This window comes from Oryx dammah, unplaced genomic scaffold (assembly GCF_014754425.2).
Source record: "Oryx dammah isolate SB20612 unplaced genomic scaffold, SCBI_Odam_1.1 HiC_scaffold_19, whole genome shotgun sequence".
NCBI classification, from domain to species: domain Eukaryota; kingdom Metazoa; phylum Chordata; class Mammalia; order Artiodactyla; family Bovidae; genus Oryx; species Oryx dammah.
The window spans coordinates 16,105,093-16,132,627 of NW_024070203.1; the positions used below are offsets into that span (position 1 = coordinate 16,105,093).

General features: G+C 51.4%; 1 protein-coding gene across 4 annotated transcripts in view; it reads left to right on the top strand.

Moving 5' to 3' along the window:
* TRAPPC9 (trafficking protein particle complex subunit 9) overlaps positions 1 to 27,535 on the top strand; it is a 383,632-nt gene that overhangs the window by 228,169 nt on the left and 127,928 nt on the right. For all 4 annotated transcript variants that reach the window (XM_040261742.1, XM_040261741.1, XM_040261743.1 and 1 more), the window contains one exon: positions 12,251 to 12,361. In XM_040261742.1, the coding sequence (XP_040117676.1) occupies positions 12,251 to 12,361 (111 nt within the window). The remainder of the gene's footprint in view (positions 1 to 12,250; positions 12,362 to 27,535) is intronic.

Sequence of the window (27,535 nt, forward strand, 5' to 3'; positions counted from 1 at the left end):
GATCCAATCTTACACATCGCTGCTCTGAGCTCTATGGGAAATGCACTCCCCTGAGCCAGGGTGTAAGGTGTGGGAGTTATTACATTATTAACAGAAATCACAGAGCCTGACACACCACGGTGCTTCTCCCCAGCCAGTTAGAAAAATCCCATTTCCCCCTGTGGGGTGGGACTGTTCCGCGCCGTGAGCGGCCCGTGCTCACAGACATGTAATAAAGGGACTTTCAGTGCTAGATTTTATCACGGTCGATCTTTTCCAGGTTGCTGTTTTGATTTGAATGGGTTTTTAATTTAACAAGAACTGGATTTTAACAAGTGCAGGATTCAGAACCCAGTGTACCTGCCTCTGATTTCAGATTTTGATTCTCCCACTCATCTGCTCTGTGGTCCTGAGCAAGTCATTTCCTATTTCTTTAGTCATCAGCTTTCCTTCACGTGGTCTTGACGAGTACATCATTTCCTCTGTCTGGTTTGTGCTCGTAACAGACCATGTATAACAGGGGCAAGAAGAGAACCACGAAGGCCACATGTTAAGAGGGGCACAAAAATGACTGGACATCAGGAAGACTCTTGTGCTTCAAAACCCAAGGCTGCTCTTTGCCCGGCGTCCCTGCCCCAGGGTTGCCTCTCCTTCTAGTCTGGTCACGGAGCCTCCAGTTGGAAGGAGAGTCATGACTTACTGCGTTTGCCTCATCCTCTCCTGCTCCGGTCGGTGTGTGTTCACTGAAGTGACGAGCACAGTTTTCATCCTCTTTGCAGGTGTTAAATAGTCTAGATCTGTACAGGAAGGAGCTGGGACCCTCCCACCCCCACCCCCAACACCGGCCGTGGCAGGAGCCGCTGGGCATGTCATCTAGGTTGGTGTGGCAGTGAGCATCCTCTGGTCCCCAGTGTCTTCACTGAGGGGCTGTCCAGGCCATGCATCACCTCTCATTGTTCTGTCTCCACTCACAGCTGTACCTCAAAGGGTCCTATTTTATGTCTTAATTGTATACATTATTAAATTATTACTGTCGATTATTTTAATTTTGTTTTGAACCATTATATTATTGAATGTTATGTCTCAGTGTTCATTTTAAAACACTATCAATATTCTTTGCTTAAAGACAGATTTAAAGATTGTTTCTGTTTAACAAGTAACATACACTAGTTGACGTGAGTTTGAGCAAACTCATGGAGGTAGTAAAGGACAGGGAAGCCTGGGCGTGCTGCAGTCCATGGGGTTCACAAAGAGCCACAGCTTAGCAACTGAACAGCAACTTTAACACACTAATTACATTAAGGAGTACGATTTATAAACATCAATTAAAAAGGCCCATGTCATGCCTGATTTAGGGATTGAGCGTATGTTGAAAGGTGGTTTGTCTGTCATCAGTAACTGGCCAGAGCTGTTTGTGACCTTCCACTTGGAATTTTTGCGTTTGGCATTTTCAAAGTTTTAATCATCATAATGTCAAATGCCAATCCCATGAACTGTGATTTCAGGTTGTCACTTGTAAGTACGTTTCCACCCTTTATGAGTTGGGCTTGTCTTCATTCCCAGAGAATAAAAGGCTGACTACGCCCTAGCTGTCATTCTGTGTCACCTTTTTACCTTGGGTTTGAGGCCCAGGTGTCCCAACGTTCACTTTCATGCCCCTCTTAATGTACGGGCTTTGTGGTTCTTCTCTCGTACCTGTGGTCCATTACGAACGCACAGCAGGTGGTATAACGGAATAGATAGCGTGTGTGTCAAGACCACAGCGATGCTGAGCGCTGGGCCCTGGTGAGGTGTAGCAGCCGTGGGGCTGAGCCGCGAGCCTGCAGAGCCCAACTCCAGCACCCCTGTGCTCTCGCCGCCTGCACACCCGCGCTTTATGGAAGCATCGTTGGGATACCGCACAACTCACCCACTTAAACTGTGTAATTCAGTGTTTTGGGTTTAGTCGCAGAGTTGTTCAGCCATCATTGCCATCTGATTTTAGAGCTTTTCATTCTCCCAGCAGAAGCCCCGTGCCCGTCAGCAGTGCCTCCTGTCTCCCTCCTCCCTGCCACCCCACCCCACCTCAGCCTACCTTCTGTCTCGGTAGATTTGCCTGTCTGAGAGCGTGACTGGCTCTCTTCACTCGGCATCGTGTTGTCCGGGTCCGCCCACAAGCAGGCATGAGCACGGTGTTTGTTTTCGTGTGGGACAGCATTTCATGGTGCAGCTGTGTGGCATCTCGCTTATCCGTTCACTAGTTGAGGGGTTGGTTCTGCCTTTTGGCTGGTGGGAATAATGCTGTTACGAACATTCATGTACCAGTTTTTGTGTGGGCTTGCATTTTCATTTCTCTTGGGTATCCCTCAGAGTGGAATTACCAGATCATATGGTAACTGTTTAACCATTTAGGGAGTTGCCTGACTGTTTTCCTGCTCGACTGTACCACTGTACGTTCCCACCAGCAGGGTACGAAGGTTCCAGTTTACTGCACATCCTTGCCGACGCTGGTTATCCTCTGTCTCTTTGATTCTCACCATTTCAAAATTTTTTCCTTTCACTACAGGGAACATTTTAAAACTTACCAACTAAAAGCTCAGAAGCAGAGGCTCTTCCTGCCTTCAGTAACGTGCAACCCTGAGATCCTCCCCAGAGGCCGGGTTGCGTGTCAGCCGACCACAGGGAAATGTTCCCATGTTTCTACCCGTTGCCAGATCTGTCCTTTCCACTTCCCTGGACTAACTCAGGCGTATCACCCTTGTCCGTCAGGCCAGCTTCCTCTTCCCTTTCTGGGATAGTTGCAACAGCCTTTCAGAGTCTCTTTGCTTTCAGTTTCTCCCTTTCTAGCTCTCTCTCCAGGCGACGCTGAAGTGTTCATTCCAAAACACAGGCACAAGTCTGTCCCTTCCTCAGGGCATGAGTCCCCTTTGGGAAAGGGAACATCACATCACTCTTTGGGAAACTCGGTTCAAATGGACAGTAAATCTACTGTCACAGTCTTCAGCAAGATTTGGAAGCTCCGTAATCTGTGTGGCAGGAGTGAAGATGAGATCATATCACCAGAAAAACATTCTGATGATTTGTTCTATTTTTTGAGTCACTTTAGATTGAAGGTTTCCCTTGTGGCTCAGCTGGTTAACAATCCACCTGCAATGCAGGAGACCTGATTTCGATCCCTGCTTTGGGAAGATCCCCTGGAGAAGGGAAAGACTACCCACTCCAGTTTTCTGGCCTGGAGAGTTCCATGGACTCTACAGTCCATGGGGTCACAGAGTCGGACATGACTGAGCAACTTTCACATTAGATTGAATAAGTTTCCTGGCTTTCTTAAGACTTACAAGAAAGCTCTCCTTCCTGTCCACCCATGTGGACAGAAGAGCCCGGTGGGCTGTAGTCCATGGGGTCACAAAGCATTGGACACGACTGAGCACACACATATATGGTCTCTAGCGAAGAGGAACTAAAGAGCCTCTTGATGAAAGGGAAAGAGGAGAGTGAAAAAGTTGGCTTAAAACTCAACATTCAGAAAATGAAGATCATGGCATCACTTCATGGCAAATAGATGGGGAAACAATGGAAGCCGTGAGAGACTTTATTATTGGGGGCTCCAAAATCACTGCAGATGGTGACTGTAGCCATGAAATTAAAAGACGCTTGCTCCTTGGAAGAAAAGCTATGACCAACTTAGATAGCACATTAAAAAGCAGAGACGTTACTTTGCCAACAAAGGTCCGTCTAGTCAAAGCTGTGGTTTTTCCAGTAGTCATGTATGGATGTGAGAGTTGGACTATAAAGAAAGCTGAGCACCAAAGAATCGTTGCTTTTGAACTGTGGTGTTGGAGAAGACTCTTGAGAGTCCCTTGGATTGCAAAGAAATCAGTTCTGAATAATCATTAGAAGGACTGATGCTGAAGCTGAAACTCCAATAGTTTGGCCGCCTGATGGCAATGAACCGACTCATTGGAAAAGACCCTGATGTGGGAAAGGTTGAAGGCAGGAGGAGAAGGGGATGACAGAGGATGAGATGGTTGGATGGCATCACCAACTCAATGGACATGAGTTTGAGTAAGCTCTGGGAGTTGGTGATGGACAGGGAAGCCTTGTGTGCTGCAGTCCATGGGGTCACAAAGAGTCAGACATGATTGAGTGACTAAACTAACTAACTAACTAACTGCCTGTTACCAATCAGTCTTTCCTGAAATATTAGTAGCCAGTTTCAGCATGGAGAAAGAGAAGTGTCAGTCTCTCAATCGTGTCCAGCTCCTGCCAGCTCCTGCCAGGTTCCTCTGTCCACGTGGCTATCACTACCAGCCTGGCTGTGTCTTCACTCACATACTGCACTCCTAGGATCGATGGAACGGTGACGTGTGGACCCTAGAGGCCTAGAACAGTTCAGCCAGACTTGGGGAGAAAGCACCACTTAACTTTCTGGGCGTGGGGCCATGCTTTTAGACAGACTCAGACCTTGGCATAGGAGTTTCTCCTACTCACTTTTTGCTGAGTCAGTATCGAATCATTAGCTGGGATTGTGTTGCTGGCAGGGTTGTGTACGTTTCCTCTTGCTGCCCCACTGACTGCAACCAGGCTAATAACAATCACCACCCCTCCTGTTTATGCAGTATTCTGCTTGTACTTTTACAGAGTTCCTTCGTTTTTCTTTTGTTGTTGTTGTTGTTGTTGTTTTCTGTTGGAGCCTCTTAATAATGCCATGACATAGGCATTCTTGTCTTCACTGAGGAAACTGAGGTTCAGAGACATTAAAAGACTTACTTAAGATATTACACCCATTAAGTGACCAAACTGGAATGCCGATAAGAAATCTTCAGACTCTGAACTGCTCCTCCTGTACCAAGTGTGTTCACTCAGGCTGCTTTCACACGACTTCTTGCCGAGACTTCTTTCCTTTTGCTTTTTTGAAGTTTAGCTTGATTAGGATGTTTCTGGGCATAGATTTTAAAAAATTTATATGGCTTGGCATTTGTTGAGCTTCCTCAATCTGTACATTTATGTTTTTTCTTTTTTCTTTTTTTTTTTTTTGGCCAAATTTGGGGAATTTTTCAGCCATTATTTTTTCAAAAACTGTGTGCGTTTTGTTTTGTTTCATCTCAAACTCCCATGACATGACTTTTAGAGATTTTCTTGTCTCATAGGACTGTTTTTATCCCTTTTTTTCTCTCAGTTGTTTCCATTGGATATATCATTAATCTATCTTCAAATATGCTTGTTTAATTCCTTTGTGGTTCAAAAAAAATGTTTGTGTGATTTTTGTTCTTTTAAAGTCGCTGGAGATTTTTTCCCTGCATGGCTTAGAAATGGTTTCCTTTGGTAAATGTTGCATATAACCTGAGGAGTGTGGATATCCTGCCATTTTGATGGTGGAATGTTCGCCAAGTATCTGGTAGTTAGTTGGTCGGTGGTGCTGTTTATTCTGTATCCTTTCTTATTTTACAGCAAATTGTCCCCTCAGTTACTCAGGTAATTCACCACCTGGTGAAATTTTCAGTTCAGTTTTTTTCCTCAAGTTTCTCTTTGCTTTCTCTTTACATCTTCTCTTTCTTTGCTGAGATTTTATCTTTTCATTTGTTTCAAGTGTGTTTGCCCTTCCTTTGCAGAACATGTTTAAAGTCTTTTTGTGGTAAGACTATCATCTTGAAGTTGCAGTCTGTTGATTTTTAGTTTCCGTTGCAAATTAGCTTTTTCCTGGGTTCTTCCTCTGCTGAGTGGTTGTAGACCTTTCGCATGTAATGCTGTGAGATGTTGTGGCCCTGGTTGCATGCTGAAGGGAACATGGGTGTTTTTGTTTTGGTGGGTGGTCTGCACCACGGCTCTGTGGCACCTTCTCTGGACCAGGCTGCACTTCTGGTTTCTGAGTCTGCGGTCCTCCTTGGGCCATCCCGTGGGTGCCTTCCTGGAGCTCAGTTACTGGAGCCCGTGGCTTGCCGCTCAGGATCCGTCCCCTCATGCTCGTTTCAAGGAGAGCCCAGGTCAAGTGCCACTTCAGCAAGCCACTGTCTTCCCCTCTGTCCTTTCTACAGTCTTCCCAGCACTGTCCAGGGGCCTCCCTTCCCTGTCTCTCCACAGCAGAGCCAGGGGTTGAGTTCCCTGCTGTGTGTCTGTGTGAGGGACTGTTGGTCAGAGGACAGAGAGGGGGAGTCAAAGTGATGGGGACTGGCCCTGTGCTTGTGGGACTGGCTGCCTAGGTCCCTTGGTGTCCTGGTCTTGAATGACTGCCATCATGGTGCTGTTTCATAGAGGTACTGCCCGGGGGCTGGGGGCTGGGAGAAAGAGAGGAGGAAAAAGAACAAGCCCAGAGGACCTCCTCTCCCACCCTTTCATGATGTTCAGAGGAACTTGGATTTCAGATCTCCTTCCCAAATCCACCTTCTATAATTTACTTTTCAGACCATCAGATAGCTGCTGCCTGCATTGTATGTAGGAGTTATAGTTGGATTCAGTAGGGGTGACAGGGGATGGGTTATTTGTGCTTACTCCATGTTTTCCAGAATAAGAACTCCTCATGTTTTTAAAAAGCATAAACCAATTCATGTCAGTCATCTGCTCAAGACTCTAAAGATAGCTTCCCATCATCCTTAGAATAAAATCTGAACTTTTTGCATGACCTTTACTCTGTCATTAATTTTGCACCTCTCTGCTCTTGGCTCGTTCAGTCCGTTGATTCCACCCTGCTCTAAGATTTGGCCTTAACTGCCTTCTCTGGAAAGCACTCCTCCAAGACCTTCATACGGTTGCCTTCTTGTTGTGTGGATCTGAACTGAAATGCCACTTCATCAGAGACGCCCTCCTTTGCCATTACATCTGAAGTCAGTTGTTACCTCTACTTATGATTTCAGGTTGTTGTTCAGTTGCTAAGTCGTGTCCGACTCTTTTGCGACCCCATGGGCTGTAGCCTGCCCAGCTCCTCTGTCCATGGGATTTCCCAGGCAAGAGTACTCTTCGTAGGTCAGTTGGTAGAGTCTGCTGGCCGTGCAGGAGACCCAGGTTTGATTCCTGGGTTGGGAAGATCTCCTGGAGAAGGAAATGGCAACCCACTCCAGCATTCTTGCCTGGAGAATCCCATGGACAGAGGAGCCTGGTGGGCTACAGTCTCTGGGGTCACAAGAGTCGGACAGGCCTGAGCGACTAAGCACACGCGCAACACGGTACTGGAGTGGGTTGTCACTTCCTTCTCCGGGGGGCCTTCCTGACCCAGGGGTCGAACGCACATTTCCCGCACTGGCATGCAAGTTCTTTACCACTGAGCCACCTGGGAAGCCCAAGACTTCAGGAGACGCACTTAATCTAAAAAAAATTTGTTGTCCTGTGCGTCTTGTTCTCTGCCTCAAGTCCTAGCCCCTGTCTCACATTAGCCGTCTCTGTTGCAGCCAGATTTCTGAAGGGTGACTTGACGGCACCTCAGCTTCACTCTGCTGGGTAGCTCTTGATTTCTGGAATGTTCTGCGGGTCTTCTCTGAGGCTGAAGCATGGGTGCTCACCCTGCACAGGGCCTGCAGCGAGTGTGGGGCCTTGACTCTTTGCAGGGAAGCTTGAGCTGGGCGGTGGGGGCTGCCCAACAAGTAACCCCCTATCCTCCGCCTGAGGGCACACTCGCAGTGCAGCCCACGGCTGACCTGCTCCCCTCAGTGTCCCCTCCCCAGATGCCCACTCCCACCCCAGCCCTCTTCTCAGTCTCAGCTTCCTGGAGGGTGGGGGCCCAGGCTAAGGCAACATTCTAAGTGACTTTAAAAAGATCTCTTAAAACACGTGTTAAGTGTAAGCAACATGTACAGAAAGGCTAAAGCAGAGACATCACTTGCCAGCAAAGGTCCGTCTAGTCAAAGCTCTGGTTTTCCCAGTAGTCATGTATGAATGTGAGAGTTGGACTATAAAGAAGGCTGAGTGCCAAAGAATTGATGTTTTTGAACTTTGGTGCTGGTAAAGAAGACTCTTGAGAGTCCCTTGAACTGCAAGGAGATCCAACCAGTCAGTCTTAAAGGAAATCAGTCCTGAATACTCATTGGAAGGACTGATGCTGAAGCTGAAACTCCAGTACTTTGGCCACCTGATGCGAAGAGCCGACTCACTGGAAAAGACCCTGATCTGGGAAAGATTGAGGGCAAGAGGAGAAGGGGGTGACAGGGGATGAGATGGTTGGATGGCATCACTCACTCAGTGGGCCTGAGTTTGAGCACACTCTGGGAGATGGTGAAGGACAGGGAAGCCTGGTGAGCTGCAGTCCACAGGATCACAGAGTTGCACATGACTTAGCTACTGAATGACAGCAAAGGGGATAATCACCAACCACACAGGCTTGTCAGAGCTTTACATTTTGCTGTATTTGCCTCTGTTTTTCTAATTTAAAGAAAGAAAAATGAAACTGTTAAAGCTGTGCATGCTCCTCTGTGACCCTATTCTCTTTACCCCTCACGGAGAGTGACTACTACCCTCCAGTTGACTATTATCAGCAATCCAGAGTAATTTTAAGTATTTTAAACTTGATATAAATGTATACTGTAATTACCTCCTGCCATGCATTGTTCGCTCAGCCTTGTTAACGTGAGACTTAGCCTGCAGTGAGGTCTGGAGTTCTTAATTCATCTTCACTTATATATATATATATATATAGTTCCAGCGTGTGGCTGTTACACATTTACTTACTATTACTTTACATTCGTGGATCTGCTTCTGGGTTGTTTTTTCCTTCTCTGATGTGTTTATCACTCCTCCACTGCTGTGGGCCTTTATTATTATAGCTTTATAGCAGTTCTTGATATCTGGTTGGTCAAATCCCTTCCAAAAACCTTTCTTGTTGTTGTCTCACATGTTCTTGGCCTTATATATGAATTTTAGAAGTAGTGTATCAAGTTTGACCAAAACCAGAACTCTGTTGAGATTTTTTATTGAGTTGCATTAAATTTGTATAAACCAGGAAAGAAGTGCGTGCATGCTGAGTTGCTTCAGTTGCATCTGAGTCTTTGTGACCCTGTGAACTGTAGCCCGCCAGTCTGTGCCATCCATGGGATTTTGCAGGCAAGGTTACTGGAGTGGAAAAGAAATGAGTCATTTAAAAATACCAAGTTTTCTTATTCTTGAACATAAAACATCTCTTTATTTATTCATCACCTTTAATATTATTCCATAAAACTTTAGAATTTTTTCCATAAATGTCCTGTATACATTTTGTTAGATTTATCCCTAGGTGCATTGCTTTTGTGGATATATTTTAAAAAATTATATTCTATTATTGTTTTTACTTGATATATAGGAATGTTATTATTGATTTTGTGGATATATGTCTTAAATCTGTATTCAGCAAACTTTTTGAACCCATTTTTCCTTATTTTACGAAATATGACTAAATTTTTTTTCACTTTTAATTCCCCTTATCTTTCCCGGGTCCCTCCCCTCACAAGAATTTGGGGTCCGTGAAAGTGGAGACCCTGTTTCTCTTGTTGATTTCCATATCACAAGTGCTTAGAATAGCACCTGACGCGTAACAGGGACTCAGTAGATATTTATATGAATTAAAAAGTAAAGCTGTCCTTCTCATGGACAGAGGAAATGGTGCGTCCTCAGTCTGTAGCTGTGGCCTCACCCACGTTGTTCTTTGTGCGGACTGTGCTGTTCTTTCCGCCTGGCAGCCTCATCCGGCCCTCTGACTGCGCTCCAGGTTCCTCTCAGCTGCTGGGCCTTTGCTGCCCACCCCCGTCTCCCCCTGCCCTGACCAGGCAGATGGATCTAAAGCTTTGCTCTGATCTCAGTTCTTCCAGGTAGCTTTCCCGGGCTTCCCTGTACTCCAGAAAGATGGATTCAGAAAAATGAACAGCAAACCAACAAACAAAAGAAAAATAAAACAAAAAAGCACACAAGAATTAAAAGTGAATTATGCACTCAAGCCCCAGGTTAAAGCCTAAGAGAATCACCCAAAGTGACATAGAAAGACACACAGTTAGTGACATGACGGTGACATGTGGCACTGCGGCAGTTTGGGAAAGGGAATTAATTTATGAATGAAAAATAGAGAGCGAAGGTCCACCAACATCTAATGCTGCCAACAGTTAGGAGGCACAGAAACCCTGGATCAAGCTGCCCCGCAGGCAGGCAGTGAGTCAGAAAAAAATAGAGGCCAAAAAAAGGGTTATATTCTGACATCCATCATTTCTGTGCAGTTATATCTAACAACTATATTCTACAAGTGAAAACAACACAGATTTGAGTCTTGTCTTTTCTGCTTAAAAAAAAAATAATCACTTGAGTTTTCCACCTCTGATAAATGTTTTATGAATTCCCCTTTCTGATGAAAGATTTTGCTGTGATTAAAGATTTCATGAAGTTATGACAAGGGTGGAATAGATCTTCATTCTCGAAAGCTCAATTTTCCTGTGGGCTGAGTGAAGAGCCCTCTCGTAGGCAGCTGTCAGAGCTCATGAACGTTTTTCCAAGTGCTGCACCTCTGGGAGGACACCCCCACCCACAGAACCCACAGCCAACCGCAGCCATGTCGGGTGGCATCTCCTGGTGCACAGCTGGAAGATGATCCAGCCGCTGCTGCCCTTCCTCCCGTGAGAGTAGGTGCACACAGTTGGTGTGTGTTTTGAAAATGTGGTGTTTCACACATGCCAGGTGGCCTTTGGGTGATGCCAGTCTCTGTGTGTGTGTGTGTATGTGTGAACCCCTTGTCAAGTCACGGCGCCCTCGCCACCTCAGTTCCCTTCTCTGGGAAGGATGGAGGTCATGGCCTGGACTGGAACACGTGTCTCCATCCACTGTGAGCACTGCAGGATTTCCAGCTCTAGGTGTGGATAGTCTCGGCCATCCTCCAGCATCTATTACCATCCCCTGAGCCTCCCTTTCCATCCGCCAGCATCTCTCACCGTCTCCTGAGCCTCCCTCCCCTCTCCCCTCAGTGGGTCTCAGGCGGACGACCTCCCCGGGCTCTTGTACGAGATAACCATGTGCGGGCAGCCCAGCACTTGTGGGTGTGTGTCCTCTCTCCCCTTTCGCTTAACCACCAGCAAAACCTTACATTACCACACTTGGAGAAGCACCTCTGAGAGTTCGGATGCCCTTTGGAAGATCACATGTTGAAGAAAGGCTCAGCTGAAAATGACCCAGAGCACAGATCCGTTTCCGAGTCTTCTCGTTTTTTCCTTCTGTGAAAATCCAGCTGCCCTTTTCCTCCAGGAGGGAGAACGGCCCAGCCTCTGTTGCTGGCTACCCTGTCTGCTCCTGTCTCAGGCCCGGGTGTCCCGGTTTCCGTGAGCGGATGCTTCTCGATCAGCTGTCACTCGCCAGCTGTGACACTTGGCACTTGAGATGCTGTGTTAGTTTTAGGCAAGTGTTCGACCATAATGGGGAGCTGACAAATGGAAGCCAGCACAGAGTGCAGCGTGCGTGGCTGGACTTCTCTTTCATGCATGTAGCTAGTGAGCGTGTGCTGTCATTTCCCAGACCCCCCAGGCCCCACCCGACCCCCCATACCATGGTGATTGTCCCCATCGCCCCCGAAAGCCCTGACCTTTCTGGGTCCTGCTCCTCCCTGAGTGGGAAGGAAGTGAGTCGGGAGATGGAAGGGAGATATCGTCTCCTTCCAGGGCTCTTCATCTTATTTGGGATGGGAAGCCTCTAGAAGCCGATTACTTGGTAGACCTTCATCCAGTGGCCACCAGCCTCGGGGCCTGGGGCGGTGGGCACCTGGTTTCTGCAGCTTTACCATCTGCAGTAGTGAAAGCAGGAAGACGAGGTTTCAGGTGGGTGGTGAGTGACCTCATGGTGTCACCCACAGTTCTGGAGGGACTGAGGGGCAGTCCCCGTGAGGATTCTCGGTGAACATGCATGCAGCGTGGACACGGTTCTTTGTGGACATGGCTCTGTGTGTATCCCTGCTCAGCACCCAACCTGGCACCCACAGAAATCCCGGACCATGACGCCGTGGCCGTTTATTGAACACCACCATATGCCGAGTGCTTTCCCACTGGGTCAGGCGTCCTGGTGATCATGTGTGAGGCTTGGAGAACTCAAGGTCCCTTCCCAAGGTCACCCAACATGTAAAGGGCGCAAGTGGGTTATAAGCATGTGCCCCAGGATCAAGGAGGCCTCCTGTGCAAACCCACAGTGTAGAATTCACCGTCGGTTCAGAATGAGTCTTCTCCGTAAGCCTTTGTGTCCAGGGGGGCATGATGTTTTGATAAACCACACCTCTGACGTGCCCCAGGACCATCAGATCTTTGGGGAGTGGAGGCAGAGTCACTGTCCTCTTTGTCAGAAGATGCTGACCTGGGCTCTCTCGCTGCAGCACCCGGCAATGCCACCTGCTCCTGGATGTCTTCAATGCCACGGAGCACGAGCTGAGCGTCCGTGCCCGGAGCGACGAGGAGCTCATCCTGCACGCGGGCGAGTGCCAGCGGTAAGTTTCCCCTGGGCCCCTGGCCCTGCTGTCGCCACCCGTGGGGGAGCCGAGTCAGGCCGGCCCCTGAGACCCTGGGGCTGGGCAATCTGGTTCCCCTCTCAGAGACACTTCGGCCCTTATTCAGGTTCGGTGAAAGGACGGGAGTGGTTGTAAGGTCAAGGGAGAGCCGGCCGATGTCCATCACGCACCATGTCTAAGGACACCCAGACCTCTGGGCAAGACCTTTCTTTCACTGTCAAATCCTTAGGAAAGCTGTATCAGGGGCACTGGGTGTCGATCTCAGGGACGGATATCGGCATCAGTGGGAAGCTCCTCGGAGGAGTTAATGCTCCAGTAGCCACGCCAGGCTCAGGCCTTTGGGAGAGATGCACCGCCATCCGAGCTCAGCCCACGGTGGCCAGTTTCTTACAAAAGTAAACGTGCACATACTCCACCCAGCTATCCCAACACTAGTTGTTCAAGAAAAGTTAAAAAAAAAAATTGTTTACAAAAGACCTGTAAAGAATGTCCCAAGTCAAAAGCTAGAAAGAGCTTGGGTGTCCATATCATGGGAGCAGGACTACCCAACAGTGGCATTTCCCTAGTGGATTATTACTCAGCAGGCAAAGTTAGTGAACTCCTAACACAGCACCGCGGGCAGGGTCAGGAAGCTCATGCCGAGTGCAGGTGCCTGACACAGTGTGTGGTTCAGGGATCTGAGACCCCGGGACCAGCAAGACTCTGCTGAGACAACGGTAAAAGCAGAGCATTGCTTCCAGAGAGGACGGGGTGGGCTTTGACCAGGAAGGGGCACAGGGCCTAGTCCGGGTGATGGTCGTGTTGTGTGACTCGATATTTGGTTGTGGGTTACACAGGTGTTTTGCCATTGTTAAGATCTAGCCAATGTGCACTTAAGATTTGTGCGTCCCACAGTTATGTTGGTTTTGTATCAAAAGGAAAACTGTCGGCACGTGTGGAACTCTGCCTCTCAGAGGACTTGGGTGGTGTCTCGCGATAGCTGCGCTAGCCTCGGGAATGCCTAAAGAGTCAGATTCCTGGCAGGGGTCTGGGCAGGCGGACGGAGTGAGCTGATCAAACAGTTAAGTGTTAGTTACGGGATATGTCATACAATGGGTAGAGAATGTTCTCTGAGGAATTCTTTCAACTCATAAGAAAACACTGGGAAGAAATGAGCAACCGAAAGAGCTGCAGAGCCTGACTCTCCTCACCCCAGCTCCCTTCTTCCTCCTCTGGGGGTCTCCGTGCCTCCAGGGCATGGCAGCATCACGCAGCCCTTCACTACTATGTCATCATGTCTATTTACAGCCCCAGGAAGCACTGTTTTCAGAGGCGTCTGTTTGATGACGTAAGTGGCTGCGCATTGTGTATCTCTTTCTGTGTGTCCTGTAGTCGCTCTCAGTCAGCGTCATGCTTTGGAGCTGAGTGTGGTCAGGTCTTGCCCTCCGATGGCGCCTTGTGCCTGGTTCCCGGGTGCCCGTTCACCCATCTCTTGCTGATCCACACGAGGTCGCTCCCAGGGTGCGGCCGTCTGATGCCCCCGTTGATGACCCAGGAATGCCCAGTCCTGTTCGGGGCTGGTAGTCGGGAGGGCTTTACCGCTTAACCCTTGAGAGGAAGGACCCGCCCCTCCTGACAGCTCCTGTTCTTGCGGGTTCTTGCCGTGTGGCTGCGCGCAGGGACCAGGTGCTGCTGTGTGGAGGCCGTGGCACTGAATGCTCTGGCTCTGGGGCGTAAGCACAGCTCTTTCCTGGGGCGCTGCCCCATCCTTGGGGTCAAGGCCACCAGCAGCTGCCTGGGCCCCATGCTGGTCTCCAAGTGGGGCAGGAGATCATCTGCCTTGTCTAGACGTTTAGATGCAAGCTGAGATTCCAGAGGGCACCATTCAGGTCGTCTCATGACACCAATAATAAAACCTGCTTTTAAAAAATGTACAGATCGCCGAGCCTTTTCTAAGGTTGACTCACTCCTGGCGGCACCGGAAGTCTCAGCAATGTTAACGAGCCCATTCACAAACCAGCACAGTTTGTTCTTGGGCTTCCGGCTTCTTCCTTGTTAAGCTTTGTGCTTAAGTCCTCATTTCTCAATGCTCCTAACGCACACATTCTTTATTCATTCATAAAATATTCATTCAATAAATATTGGTGCTTCCAGAACATGTTCCGTGAAGCCTGCGTCAGGATGAGTAACTCAGGACCCTCCCTGGCCAGGGAATGATGACAGCGTGGCAAGGGTCTCGGGCAGCCAGGCTGTTTAGGGGTGGGGTACAGCCAAGCTCACGATGCCCCGTCTGTCTGGGGTGGGGTACAGCCAACCTCACGATGCCCCGCCTGTCTGGGGAGTCAGTTTGCTGCTGCTCCCCTGGACCCACCAGCCCACGGGCGTCCTGTGTTTGCGGGACGCAGGAGTCTCCGTGGCCTCCCTCTAGAACTCTGCAGCCTTGTCTGGTTCTGACACGTGCTTCTTCTCCGTGGAGGGGTCCTGGGCGGTTGGTCTGATGGAGCTGCTCTGGGGGAGGAAGCTGTGGTGGGTGGACCTTGCCTGGCAGCCATGGGATACCCCGAGACTGGGGTGCGGTCCTCGTCCCTCCAGGCTCTGTCCCCTCGGAGCCCCATACTCCCCCCATCCCCTGGAGTCCTGAGCTCAACCCCCACCAGGCTCTTCCCGTGCCATGCGGAGCCGGCTCCAGCACAGCTCAGCCTCCCTGGGCGCTGACGTGGGCTGCCCTTGGACAGGCTCGGCCACCCTGGGGTGGGCAGGGCGGGCCTCTCGCCCCCCAGTGGTGAGCAGTCCTCAGACTCTGATGTGATTGTTGAGTATGGTACAGCCTCGCCTTCAGCAAGAAGCTGTCCCTGAAAGCCGCGTAGCCGTGAGGCTGCCCTTGGTAGAGCCCTGGCATCCTGGGGCATTGTGCAGGAGAGGGGCCAGCTCCAGTTGGCTGCTGGGGTGCCTGCGTCTCTCCCTCACCCCTTCAGGATAGGAAGGTGTGCCCAGGACAAGAGTAACGTGTCCTCGAGTGCGGAGTACAGTGTCTGAGCCCTGGCTGTTTGGAGCAGTTTCAGTGCTCTGTCCTCTTGGTACCCTTTCACGAGAACGTCTGTCCACGGGTTACAGACAGGCAGACTGGGTCAGATCGGAGGCACTTCGTGGGGACTGAGGTCTGCCTGACCCCCTGGGCGAGCGCCAGGATGGCTGCAGGAGTAGGGGAGCAGGTTTTGCCCCTGTGTCCTCCTTCTCTCTGTGCAGCCTTAGGCGAGCCGTGAGCAGCACTAATCCGCTCTCACCGTCCAGCCGGGGAGGAGGGCCGGGGAGGAGGGCCGTGGAGGGGCCAGCTGGGCTCCGACTTCCAAGGTGTTCAGGGATTCTAGCCTTTCCTGAGTGTCTGGTGAGGGGCATGAGGGACTGCCTCGTAGGCTGAATATTCAAGCTTCTGAACTGGAAATAACACTCTTAATCCCCGTATTTCTTAGAGAGATCTCTTTTCATCTTGTAATTTAAAAGACAGCATTTCAGCAAATGGATGGAGCAAGTACCTTTCACCTTCCTCATCTCTTCCTGTGAAAGGTCCTTGGAAATCAGTGACTCATCTCTGGTTCTGTGGCCTGGTTGATACATTAATTCTGTAATTAAGGGCCATTTGTTCACCTCACTTCCGCCTAACACGGTTTGTGATGCTTGGTCTGCACCGATTGCATTTCCTGGGGCTCCACGGCATTGGTCGTGACATTGAGAGTGTCCCCAGGACTTGAAGCTAGGTAGGTGCCTGTAGTGACGTTCACTTCTCCCTGAGAGGTGTTGGAAAGAGGATCCCATTTTCACAGGCACTCTCGCCTTTAATCCTCATGCTCAGGGTACAGGCTCTGTGCTTGTTTCTGCCTCCTGTGAGTGTGGTCACGGCCATGCTGTTGGTGGAAGCTGCCCACTTGCCCCCACACCTCTTCTTGGGTGTCACCTGCTCTGCTTTAGTCTGTATCCCCAGGCCTGGGCATCCCTCCATCTCCAGTTTCAGAAGATGGCCAGAAACCATGGAACGCTTTCTGACTGAAACATTGCAAACTTCCTTAAGAAAATACAGCGTCCCCAGCAGTAGATTTACTGGAAGAATTAAGATATGATAATTATTGTGTTTTTGCTTAATTATCAAACCATTAAAATTAAATTTCATGACAACCCTTGTTTACTCATAAATCTGTTTACCGTGGCAGATGTTTTCTCAGGCCTCCCCGTCTTGTCCCGCCCTTCCTTGTGGGGAACCTCTGCCCACTCGGCAGCCCGGCATCAGCTGGTCCGGTTGGGAACCCCACCGCTGGGTCTCTGGGAATAGATGAGCCCGTCACGTGTCTGGACAGCACACCGCGTGGGTCCTAGAGTGGCTTTCCTGCCAAAGGGGCGGAAGAAGCCCAGCGGGGTCCCCTGGGCCACTTCAGTGGTGGAGCTGCAGGGAAGGGGCGTGTCCTTATTCTTTCTTTTACTGGGAACCTTTCCTGTGGACACTTCAAACATATGCAGAAGGTGCCCATAAGAGGACTTCTTACCCAGCTTCTACCACTAGTGATTCATGGGCAGTCTTTCCCATTTCTCCCTCACCAGCTTCCCCATGTTCTTGTGTTATTTTGAAGCAGATTTAAGGCGACCTCTTATTTCATCTGTAAACATTTTAATCATCAACACTGGAATGCTTTTTAAAATCCTAACTGCAATGACTTGGACTGTCAAGAAAGTTGAGCGCCGAAGAATTGATGCTTTTGAACTGTGGTGTTGGAGAAGACTCTTGAGGGTCCCTTGGACTGCAGGAAGATCCAACCAGTCCATTCTGAAGGAGATCAACCCTGGGATTTCTTTGGAAGGAATGATGCTGAAGCTGAAACTCCAGTACTTCGGCCACCTCATGTGAAGAGTTGACTCATTGGAAAAGACTCTGATGCTGGGAGGGATTGGAGGCAGGAGGAGAAGGGGATGGCTGAGGATGAGATGGCTGGATGGCATCACTGACTCATTGGACATGAATTTGGGTGAACTCTGGGAGTTGGTGATGGACAGGGAGGCCTGGCGTGCTGTGATTCACGGGGTCACAAAGAGTAGGACATGACTGAGCGACTGAACTGAAGTAAACTGAACTGCAATGCCATACCATGTTTTAAAATGAACATCGTCAACATTGGAGCCTTTTTTAAAAACCTAAGTACAGTGCCGTACCATGTTTAAAACAAACAGTTCCTTCATACGAAGGCATACATTTCCAGTGACCTTGGTGTCATTTGTTTTTTAAACACTGCAGTCAGAATTCAAGAGGTTGATTAGCATCCAGTCCGTTTTGAGTCTGTAGGTTCCCTGTGCACCTCTCTCTTTCACTGTCCATGGGCCACATCAGGGCCCCCAGGTGGGGACATGGCCGGTTGGGTGCTTCTGATGGTGGTGACCTTGCTCCTGTGACTGACTTCTTTTTCTTTATTCCTCATTAAATTGGTAGTAAGCTCTAGAGGCTTCATCATACTCCATGATTTTTTTTTTTTTTTTTGCAAAGAATCTCCATCAGAAGGCATTGGTGTCTAGCTTATCTGCTTTCTGTGATGGAACTATTATTATTAGATCTTTTCCTCTTATCTAACCTTGCACCCCACACACATGCCTTTTCATCCCCAGAGGATCAGTCAGCATTAAGAAAACTCACTGACTGTTTTTCATAAGCTCAGGATGAAACACATAATAAGCATTTTCTGTCTGGGGTTTGGAAAATGACCAGATGAAGAAGTACAGCCGTTTTCTGTGTCTGTGTCTCTGTGCTCTAAGTCACCCCACTCCTCAGACAATTAAGGCTCCGCAGCTGCTCAGGCAGAGACATCGGGGGAACAGTGTGCCCTTTGGGGCTCTCAGAGGCCCGGCGGGATGGGGAAGCCTTGCTGCTGCCTCTGGGAGCTGGCGCGGTCCTGGAGCTGAGTGGCTTGGGGTCTGGCAGGACCAGGCTGCGGCCCCCAGGGGCGAGGCAGCGTCCTGGATGTCCACGGGAGCTGACGGGAGTGGTGGGAGTCCGGATCAGCCGGAGCAGCGTCTGTGTGTGTTTGCTCTACATAATGCTGCCCCCTCCAAAGCCAACGGAAGCTGGTCACTCTTTGTGTTTTTCCAGGGCAAGGGTTATTTTTCCCATCTGATTAACAGCTCACTGGAGCTTAGGAGGGGAGAGGTGGGTGTTTCCTGTGCCTAAGTGCAGAGGGAGGTGGGAGTGGACTCCTCTGGGCCGAACTTAGTGGACCTCGGATGCCAGGGTGGAAGGAAGTGAGACTTAGTACATTTTTAATGAAGGACACATTTGAAGATGTCTGTGTCATTTGGGTTTTCCAGTTTTTAACTTACAGGACAAATGACAGCTTTACTGCTGGCTTGAAATCCTCCTGTGCGAGCCACGGTCAAAGCCATGTCCGTCCTTGGAGGGGAAGGGATGGTCACAAGAGAGTTCAAGGCAGGAGAGTGTCAGATTGACCTTTTAGGAAGTAACTGGAAGGGGTGATGGCTGGTGAGAGTCTGGGTGCGGGCAGGTGTCCAAGCTGGGGTTTGCACCAGGTCATAGGAGGCCTGCTGCCATGAGCACCCCCCTACCCTCTGCCCTGCCTTGGCTCCATGGGTGGTTCTGCCTGTGAGTCGAGAGCTTCCATCCTCTCCAGGCACTGGAAATGCAGATGTTACAGGACAATGTCTCAGGGGACCCAGAGGGTGTTGGGAGGGAAAGGCCAGTGAGTGACTGGACAGTCAAATAGGTCAAGGGCAAGGCTGAATGCTAGACCAGTTCAGAGGGGGCACCAGAGGAGGGTCAGAGCAGCACACAGGCACCCGAGAGGTGGGGGGAGTCGGGTCACTGGGCAAAGGCCTAGAGTCTCAGTTGAGTGTAAAGAGAAGGGCGCATGTGCACGCCGTCTGTGCCCCACCCCCCAGACCAGCTGCTCACCGGGGGCTGCTTTGTTTGTTTCGTGCTTGCTGTTGTGTGTTCTGTGGGTGTGGACCAAGGTAGAAGGATGTGTATCCATCACTGCAAAGTCCCCTGGGCTCCCCTGTTCATCCCTCCCTCCTCGCTGACCCCTGGTAACCACTGGTCCTCTTCCTGCCTTCTTCCAGAAGGTCACAGAGTGGGGAGCATACAGGATGTCACCTTTTCGAGCTGACTTCTGTTGTTTAGTGACAACGCGCTGAAGGTTCTTCCTCCACGTCTTTTCATGACTTGATATCTCATTTCTTTTTATCACTGAGTGTCCATGAGCAGGGTTTGGTGTGGACATAAGTTTTCAGCTCCTTTGGGTGGATACCAAGAAGCGTGACTGATGAGCATATATGGTTAAGAGTGTTTATTTTTGCCAGAATCGTCGTGCATTTTTAAAAGCCAAAAACAAAGCACCCCTTTCTGCCTCTTTCATCACCCAGTTCCCAATTGATGTTCCATAGCAGAAGGGAAAAAAAAGAGAAAGAGAAAGCGCCGGCGAGAGACAGCACAGGGCCTGGCGGGGGCTCGGGGCGCCCTGCTGTGTTTGGGAGGGCCCCTCTGGACCCAGCCTGCGCATCCACTCCTCATCCTGGGAGCTTTGGGCTTCCCTGCTCCTCCTGCTGCTTCTCTGCGTGTCCTCTGCATCTCCTGCTGTGACAGCCGTATCCCCTGGCACGCCTGTCTCTGCCCTGGGAGCCACCTCTGGGCGGGGGTCACGTTCTCATTGTCGCCCTGCTGGCTCCCCGCCTAGGGCCTAGGAACTGAATTGGATCACTTTCTGTATCATTCAGTTTAGGCTGTTTCTCTGCAGTGGCAAAAGACCTCGAATCTTAGTTGTTTAGTAAACAGAAAGGTTTGTTTCTTGTTCAGGTTCTGTGAACACCACAGTGTAGCTCTGCTCCATTTTGCTTTCATGCGTGAGCCACGTGCTGGTTTGGAGGCGAGAAATAGGGAAAGGGACAGGCCACATGACAGCTGGGGAGCTCTCTGCTTGGACGTGGCCCGTGTCACTTCTGCACATTGCGTTGGTCAAACGAGTCACAGGACAGCCTGGAGTCAGAGGGGTCGGTGGGCAGTGCTGCAGGAAGGGCGCTGAGATGTGGATGGGGCTGCGGTCCAAGTACATCCTTTGTGTCTAAGGGGGATGACCAAGCTTCTTTGTCTTCACCTTTGATTTTTGCTGTCTTTAAAGGATGGTTGCTTTTGTCCCATAGGAACATACAATGTGACAGTTGACTCTGCGTTCTTTTGTTCTCCACATCGTTTCAGAAGGCGTTACCAGAATCCCCATCATGTCCTCAGCGCCACACTGGTGCCATGCAGGAAAGGGCACACAGACATACCCACGCCGCCTGGCGTCATGCACGTGTGTGCTCGGCATGGAAATGAACCCCTGGTCGTCTCAGTCGGGGTTAACTGGGCAGCTGTGGTCAGACTCAGGCCACTGGCTGAGAGCCCAGCCTCTGCACTCAGGCTTCGGTAACACAGGGACCAGGAAGGGATGGGTGTGTGCCACCTGGCGGGCGCTGGGCATCACACTGCCAGCCTTACACACTTGCTTATAGAGCTGCAGCAGCCTGCAGTGAGGGTGCCCTGAGTCCATCTGATAAAGAGGGGGCTGAAGCCTGGCTGCCCTGTCCCCCGTCGGAGAGATTCGGGCAGGTGGCCCAGAGTCCTCGCGTGTCCTGCCCCACGTGCGGGAGTCCAGTGAGGACTGGATGTGGGGCACCTGGTGTCTGGGCTGCTGCTCTGGGGTCACCTGGCACGACCTTTCCCTGTGTTCAGCTTCCCTCTAGGATAAGATGATCAAGCCAGGGGCCTTAGCCCTCTGCCCTGGAACCCTCGTCTCTTAACGCGGAGCCTGGCCTGGAGGGAGCACTCCTGTGTATTGGCCAGAGTCAGCCTCCTATTAGCATCCTTTTTAAAGTTCGTTCGTTTTTTTTTTTTTTCCCCCCTCCTAGAATTGATATGTTTCAGGGACCTTTTTCTCTTTAAAAACGTCCATCCAGGAGAACTTGCTGCTGTCGAGCTGGGAGGCCTTGTGTTGGAGGCTGCTCGGCCCCCAGGACGCTGGGCAGCCTTGCTTCCTTCATGGCTGTGTGACGGTGGTTAGGTTAGAGGAAATTCTTTCATTTCCTATTAATCATTTTCCGTGAACCTGTTCTGCATTCGGCACGCAGCAGGCTCCCTGCTTAGCACGTAGCTGCCTCGCTCCCCCCGGGACTCTCCTGTCTTTTCTATAAGTAATTGCATTGTTTGTGTTTGCACCGTGTGTTTTGGAGATGCTTCTAGAAGAGGGAGCAGAAGTTCTGGTTGCTGAATGCTAATGGACACCTTGTTGGGGGCAGAGGGGGCAGCTCCTGGAGATCAGGAGGCCAAGCTGCTTTGCTCTGGGAACCTTTGTTCTTGATAAGTAGTTCTGACAATAAAAAATCTGTGGAGGCACTGTCTCTGCTAAACGGGACCTGAGGCCTGCCTTGTTAGCCCATGTTCCGCAGCTCTGGACCTGAGAGGTGTGTGCCTGTCCCAGTCTGTTCAGAGGAGACGGGGCGCAGAGGACCTGATGTCTCTCCAGGTGTTTTGCTCAAGAAAAGCAATTTTCCAGGGTATCACATGGGGGACAATCTGCAAACTCAGGGAGCAGAACAGGCTAGCATTGGCAGCTGCAGAAGGTGTGTTTCAGACCACGCGGCAGTGTTCTTAGCTGCCCTTTCTACAAGCCCTGTGCCGGGTGCTGAGGGTCTGCAGACGAATAAGCCGTATGCTCTATGCTAGAGTCATAGCGGGTGCAGGAGGGAGCCCTCCAGGGAACAAAGACAGACAGAGTGACAGTCCTGTCTGCCTGGGCAGCTCAGTGCAGATGCAGCCTGCAGTGAGGGGGTGCAGAGCGGAGGCTGTGAGTGCCCCGCCCTGCCCCTCTGGGATCAGCATAACCCGAAGCGTCCTTCTGTGCTCTGTCCTGGGGAGGAAGTCCGTTGCTGTTTGGATAGCGTCATGGACGGCTTTCCTCTGCCTCCTTCTCTGAATCATCTTCTCCAGTGCACCTATTACTAGCACTAGGGGCAGAGTTCCTTGGTAGAAGTGTTTAAGTATTTTAGGGAAATTAAAAATCTAGCCTCTGTCAAACAGGTTTACCCCAGAATTTGCTGAGTGCCTGAAGTTACACAGTCTTGCCTTGTTTTTTCCCCCTTATTTAATCTCTTAGTGTTTTCTTAAATACTCTTAGTATTCTTTTGGAGATGCAGTTCTTCTGAGTATTTGTAATGATTGTTGTGAAAAATACCTCTTAACAAACTTTGGAACCTGGAATTTGGAAGGGGGCACTCTGAGATCCTCAGAGCCCTGACCCCTCTGCGCAGGCGGGGGCCGAGAGGCCTCCGAGAAGGCACTGTGGCCTCTCCGTGGTCTCACCGCCACATGCAGGGAGAGCCAGGCAGCCTCCCGCCTCTAGGTCCCAGGGCCCTGGGTTCCTGACAGGCGTGGAGCCAGGGTGTCTGACAGAGAGTGCTGCAGAGTCAAGTGTGGGCTGGCGCTCTGCCCTCTCCCCGGGGAATGGATTTCTCCCTTCTGTCCTCCTGGGGAGTGTGTCCGCCCTCCCAGGCTGGTCCAGACGTCCTCTCTGCCGGAGGCTGCCTGACCCTTGAGACGCCTCCTCCTCCTCCGTGTCCCACGGTTCTCAGCACCGGGCCGCTGTTAGAGTCCACTGCTCCGGTACCAGGTCCGCTGGTCTCTCCCCAGCAGGTGGCGACTCTGGGGGCCACGCCCTCCTCGTCGTCCCTCTTCCCCCAGGGCCCAGTGCAGGACCAGGTGGTTAACAAGGGTGGGGAGCAGAGATGTCCTTGTTCCGGTCCCCGGGACCTGGACACGTGTTCGCATATGTGGCGGAAGGAACTCTGCGGATGTCGTCGCACTAAAGACCCTGAGATGGGGAGATGACCTCGGTGTCTTTGGGCCGCCGTGATGAAGTACAGCAGGCCAGAGGGCTCGGAAAATGATAGAAGTTTCTCATAGTCCTGGAGGCTGCAGTCTGAGCTCAGCTATTGGTCCGGGCGTGAGGTTCGCACCCAGGCCTCTGTGCCTCCGAGGCCTGCCCTTGCCCTGCACCTGGAGCTTCCAGGTGCTCCTGTCGGTCCTTACGTTGCTGGAGGGGGTGCCTTACCAAGTGGGCTTTGGGGGCACTGGTCAGAGTCAGCTTTTGTCCCAAGTCCTCCTTGTCCCTGGGAGGGCAGGACTCCCCATGGTCCATGGGGAGCGTTCCTCTAGGAGCGTCTGGAGGAATGGGTCCCGGTCCTGTGGGTGCCCCTCCCTCCTGGGTCCGGATCTCCTGCCCTGAAGTGCCAGGGTTTCTGTGAGCATAAAGGCACCACGTGCCGCAGCCTCGATGCAGGGCTGTTTGAGATCCTGTAGCAGAGAGCGCCGAAAGCTTCTGAGCCAGGGAGCGAGTGCCTCCTGGGAAGCTGTCCGGATGAAAATAAATCTCAACTGCAGAGTGAGGGCGAGCACAAAGGTGTTTATGTCTGTGTTATTTTTAGAAACTGGAATGTCCGACAGTAGGGCGTTGATTAGTGAATTATGGTATGTTTGTATAATTGATGGTCACGCAGCCATCACAGATTGTGTTTCTGTAGAATTTGTAATGCTGAGCTCCGCTGTCACAGTGAGGGTTGTGATGCCAGCAGACTCGGGCTCCCTAGATGAGCGTGAAGGCAGCGCCCTGCCTGGAGCGGGAGGCCCCGGGGCTTGGCTCTGCGAGGCTGGGACGTCCCTGAGCTTCTGCTGAGACCCGGGCCAGGCTGGGTTCTTGCCAAGGCTCTTGGGCCATCCACAGCTCGCAGCCGTCCGGTCACTGTCCCTGACCCCCTGGCTCTGTGTCTGCCTGCTCACCACGGGGTGGACACTCAGTGATGCCTCTAGAGGCTGGGAGGATCTGGAGTCCACGACGCAGGATCAGGAGCGAGCACCCCCACCAGGCCCTGTCCTGCCATGCGGACAGCGTCCACTGCTTCACGGGGGGAGGCGGTGGGGCGTAAACTGGGGTCGTAACGTGACACACGGTGCATACAGGTCAACTGACAGGAGTGAGACCGGCTCGAGAGGTCGCGTGACTGGAGGGAAACGCCGCAGTGCTCACAGGAAGAGAATCACGGGGGAGTCTTCTGCGTTTTTTGTTTTTACGTGCATGTACTATTATTATTTGAAATATGTACAGATTTTTTTTCTTTTTTAAAAAAGAAAAACCCTCTCTACGTTTCCTGACCAGGTGCGTTTCAGTTTTCTGAAGCCGTGGAGTGCACCTGTCCGTATTTCTTGTTCTGTGTGTCCATTTGGATATGCTCGTTGCCCACAAGGAGGGCAGTGTCATCTCTGGGGACATGGCGGCTTCATCTTTCTCGGGGGTGGATTTGGACTTGACACTTTGGACCCTCACCTCATCTCCTGTTGCTGACCTGGGCATCTCCCAGAGTTCGCTGTCCCACCAGGGCCCCTGTTCCGGGGAATCTTTGCTAGAGATGCAGACGGCCTGTTCCCAACCACAAAAGAAAATCAAGTGAGAAGCGTCTTTAGGGTCAGTGCTCCCTTGAGGGAAGGCTGCAGTGCTGAGATGATCACTGGGTGCAGCTGTCGATCTCGCTTTTTCACTCCACTTATTCCCTCTTGGCAGCTGTAGAGTCCTTTTCAGTTACTTTTGCTCAGCCACCAAACCCGCCTCCAGCATCCCAGTAAGAGTGTTGACCGGCTTCCTGCGTGTCATCTCCTGAGGTGATGAGGACGGGTTAGCCGATGGGCGGCTCCCAGCAGCCCCTTTGGGGCATGTAGGTGGCTTTCTTCAGCGGTCTCTGGGCAGCCCTCCAGCTGGTGGCTGGCACCCTGCCTCACCTTTCGCTGCCACACTGGCCTTTGGGTTATCCTCTGTCTCCAGCTCTCTTCCCAGACAGAGTGCTCATCTTTAGGCTCCATCCTTCTGTTGACTTCACAGGACGTTCCTCCACGCAGTCTGCCCTCCTATTTCAGGGTCAGCATGTAGGTAACGTCACTGGTTTCCCACTTGAAACACTTGACGCAAGCCTCTCCGCCTGTACAGGGAAGTCTAAACACCTTCATGTGCTCACAGACTCTCCACCTTCCCTCCCTCCTGCTAGTAGGGGTGGGTTGAGACCAGATGTTGGGGGACGGGGTGGAAGGGTCCCCTGCCTTTGTCTCTCACATCGTGTTCCTTGATTCGTTCCTCGTTGGGTTGGAAGAGGAGAACCTGCCAGATGGGAAGGGCCATGGACGCAAATGCTCGGACGGCAGAGTGTGGAGTGGAAGGGCGAACGTAAAAGTCACGGGTTGTTTCCGCTGCCGCTGCCCGTGGGTGACTGTGGAGTGGGGCCCTGGAGCGTCTCACCACAGGTGACAGTGCCAGCGCTGTGGTAGCCCCGCGGGCCTGCGCCTCACTCAGTGCCTGCGCGGCTCGGAAACCAGACGAGGCAAAAATACGCTGAAAAGAAGCAGGAAGAGAGGTGGGCTTCCTGAACCCCTGTGGGTCTTTGGGGATTTGGAAACCGAATTCAACCTTGCAGAAGATCGATTCAGCTAGAAAAATCTTTCAGGGATTTTTGTCGGCTTCATGTTGAAAATGCCACAACCATTAAAATATGAAAAGGAGAAAGTCCTTAACAATGTGGAATTGGCAATTAGGCGCAACGAAGAAATTCCAGAAAGAAAATGATAAAGCGGGAGCCAGGCTCTCACCTCATACCGCCGGAGTAGAGCAAAGCTGCCCCGCCTTGATCCAATGGTTCCTCCACGGAAATGCTATGAGAACAGCGCAAAGGGGCCGGCCATTTCACACAGTCCGCTTTCACGGGAAGGCCCTTAAACGCTTGATCACTTGAGACATGGAGTATCTACATATCTACAGTACTTTTTGGAGCCAAAGGAGAAATAAAACAGTCGAGCAAAGTATGTCTCCCAGACTGACCTCTCTCTCCTCCCTCCCTGCAGCCTCTTTTTAAAAGCTTTGTATTTTATATTGGAGTATAGCCCCTTAACAGTGATGTGATTAGTTTCAGGTGAACAACAAAGAGACTCAGCCATACATATGCATGCAGCCATTCTCCCCCGAACTCCCCTCCCACCCAGGCTGCCAAACAGCACTGAGCAGAGCTCTCTGTGCTCTACAGCACGACCTTACCAGTTGTCCATTTTAAATATCACGCTGGGTACATGTTCATCCCAGACTCCCTCGCTGTCCCTTCCCCTCATCCTCCTCCCCTCACCCCTGGAACCGTAAGTTCGTTCTCTAAAGTCTGTTAGTCTCTTTCTGTTTTGTAAGTTCGTTTGTACCATTTCTTTCTGGATTCCGCATCTAAGGGATGCAATTTGGTGTTTCTCTTCCCCTGCCTGACTTCACTCAGCGTGCATTCCTTTGTATTCTTTTCCATGACGGTTTATCGTAGAATACTGACTGTGGTTCCCTGTGCTGTGCCGTCGGACCTTGTTGTTTATCCATCCTGTATATAATAGTGTGCATCTGCTCCTCCCAGGCTTCCTCTCCTTCCCTGCCCCCCTGCCCTTGGCAACCTCCAGCCTCTGGATACAGGTGAGGAGGAGAATTCCCTTTTCTCAGGGTCCCAGGACAGAGGCCAATAAAACATGGTCTCTACGCTCAGGGGACTGGGAGAGGGAGATGGGCAGGTGGGCAGGTGACTGCCACGCTGTGCTCCCTGCTCTCTTTGGGGGACATGTCCTGGAAGCTGGAGGATGAGCCCAGCCTGGAAGGAGGCCTGGCAGAGGTGCCGCCGGGGCTGGGCACCAAGCATGGGCTGCTCACACAGCCGAGTGCAGCTCGGTGGGCAGCGGGGAGGGCGCGCCGGGAGCCAGGCAGGAGCAGCCACAGGGGCAGGGGGCGAGCAGGATGCCTGGCGGGGCTGTGGGGACCCTCACGAGCCTCCCAGGCCCCTTGCTGGGCAGGCCTGCCCTGTCCACCCTGGGCCTGCGGGTGGGGTGGGGACAGAGGCCCCTACTCCGGGGCTGGTGTGCATGCCTGCGGCCGTCCGGCCGTCCCACATCACCCCAACCCTGTGGGGTGGCCCCTGGCCAGCCCAGCGCTCACACGTTCTGATTTCACGTCCATCTGATTACATCTAATAACTGTTCATGTGGTACCGCCAACATGCTTTCAAATCCTGAACCCTAGGACCATGAAGAAACCTCTTAAG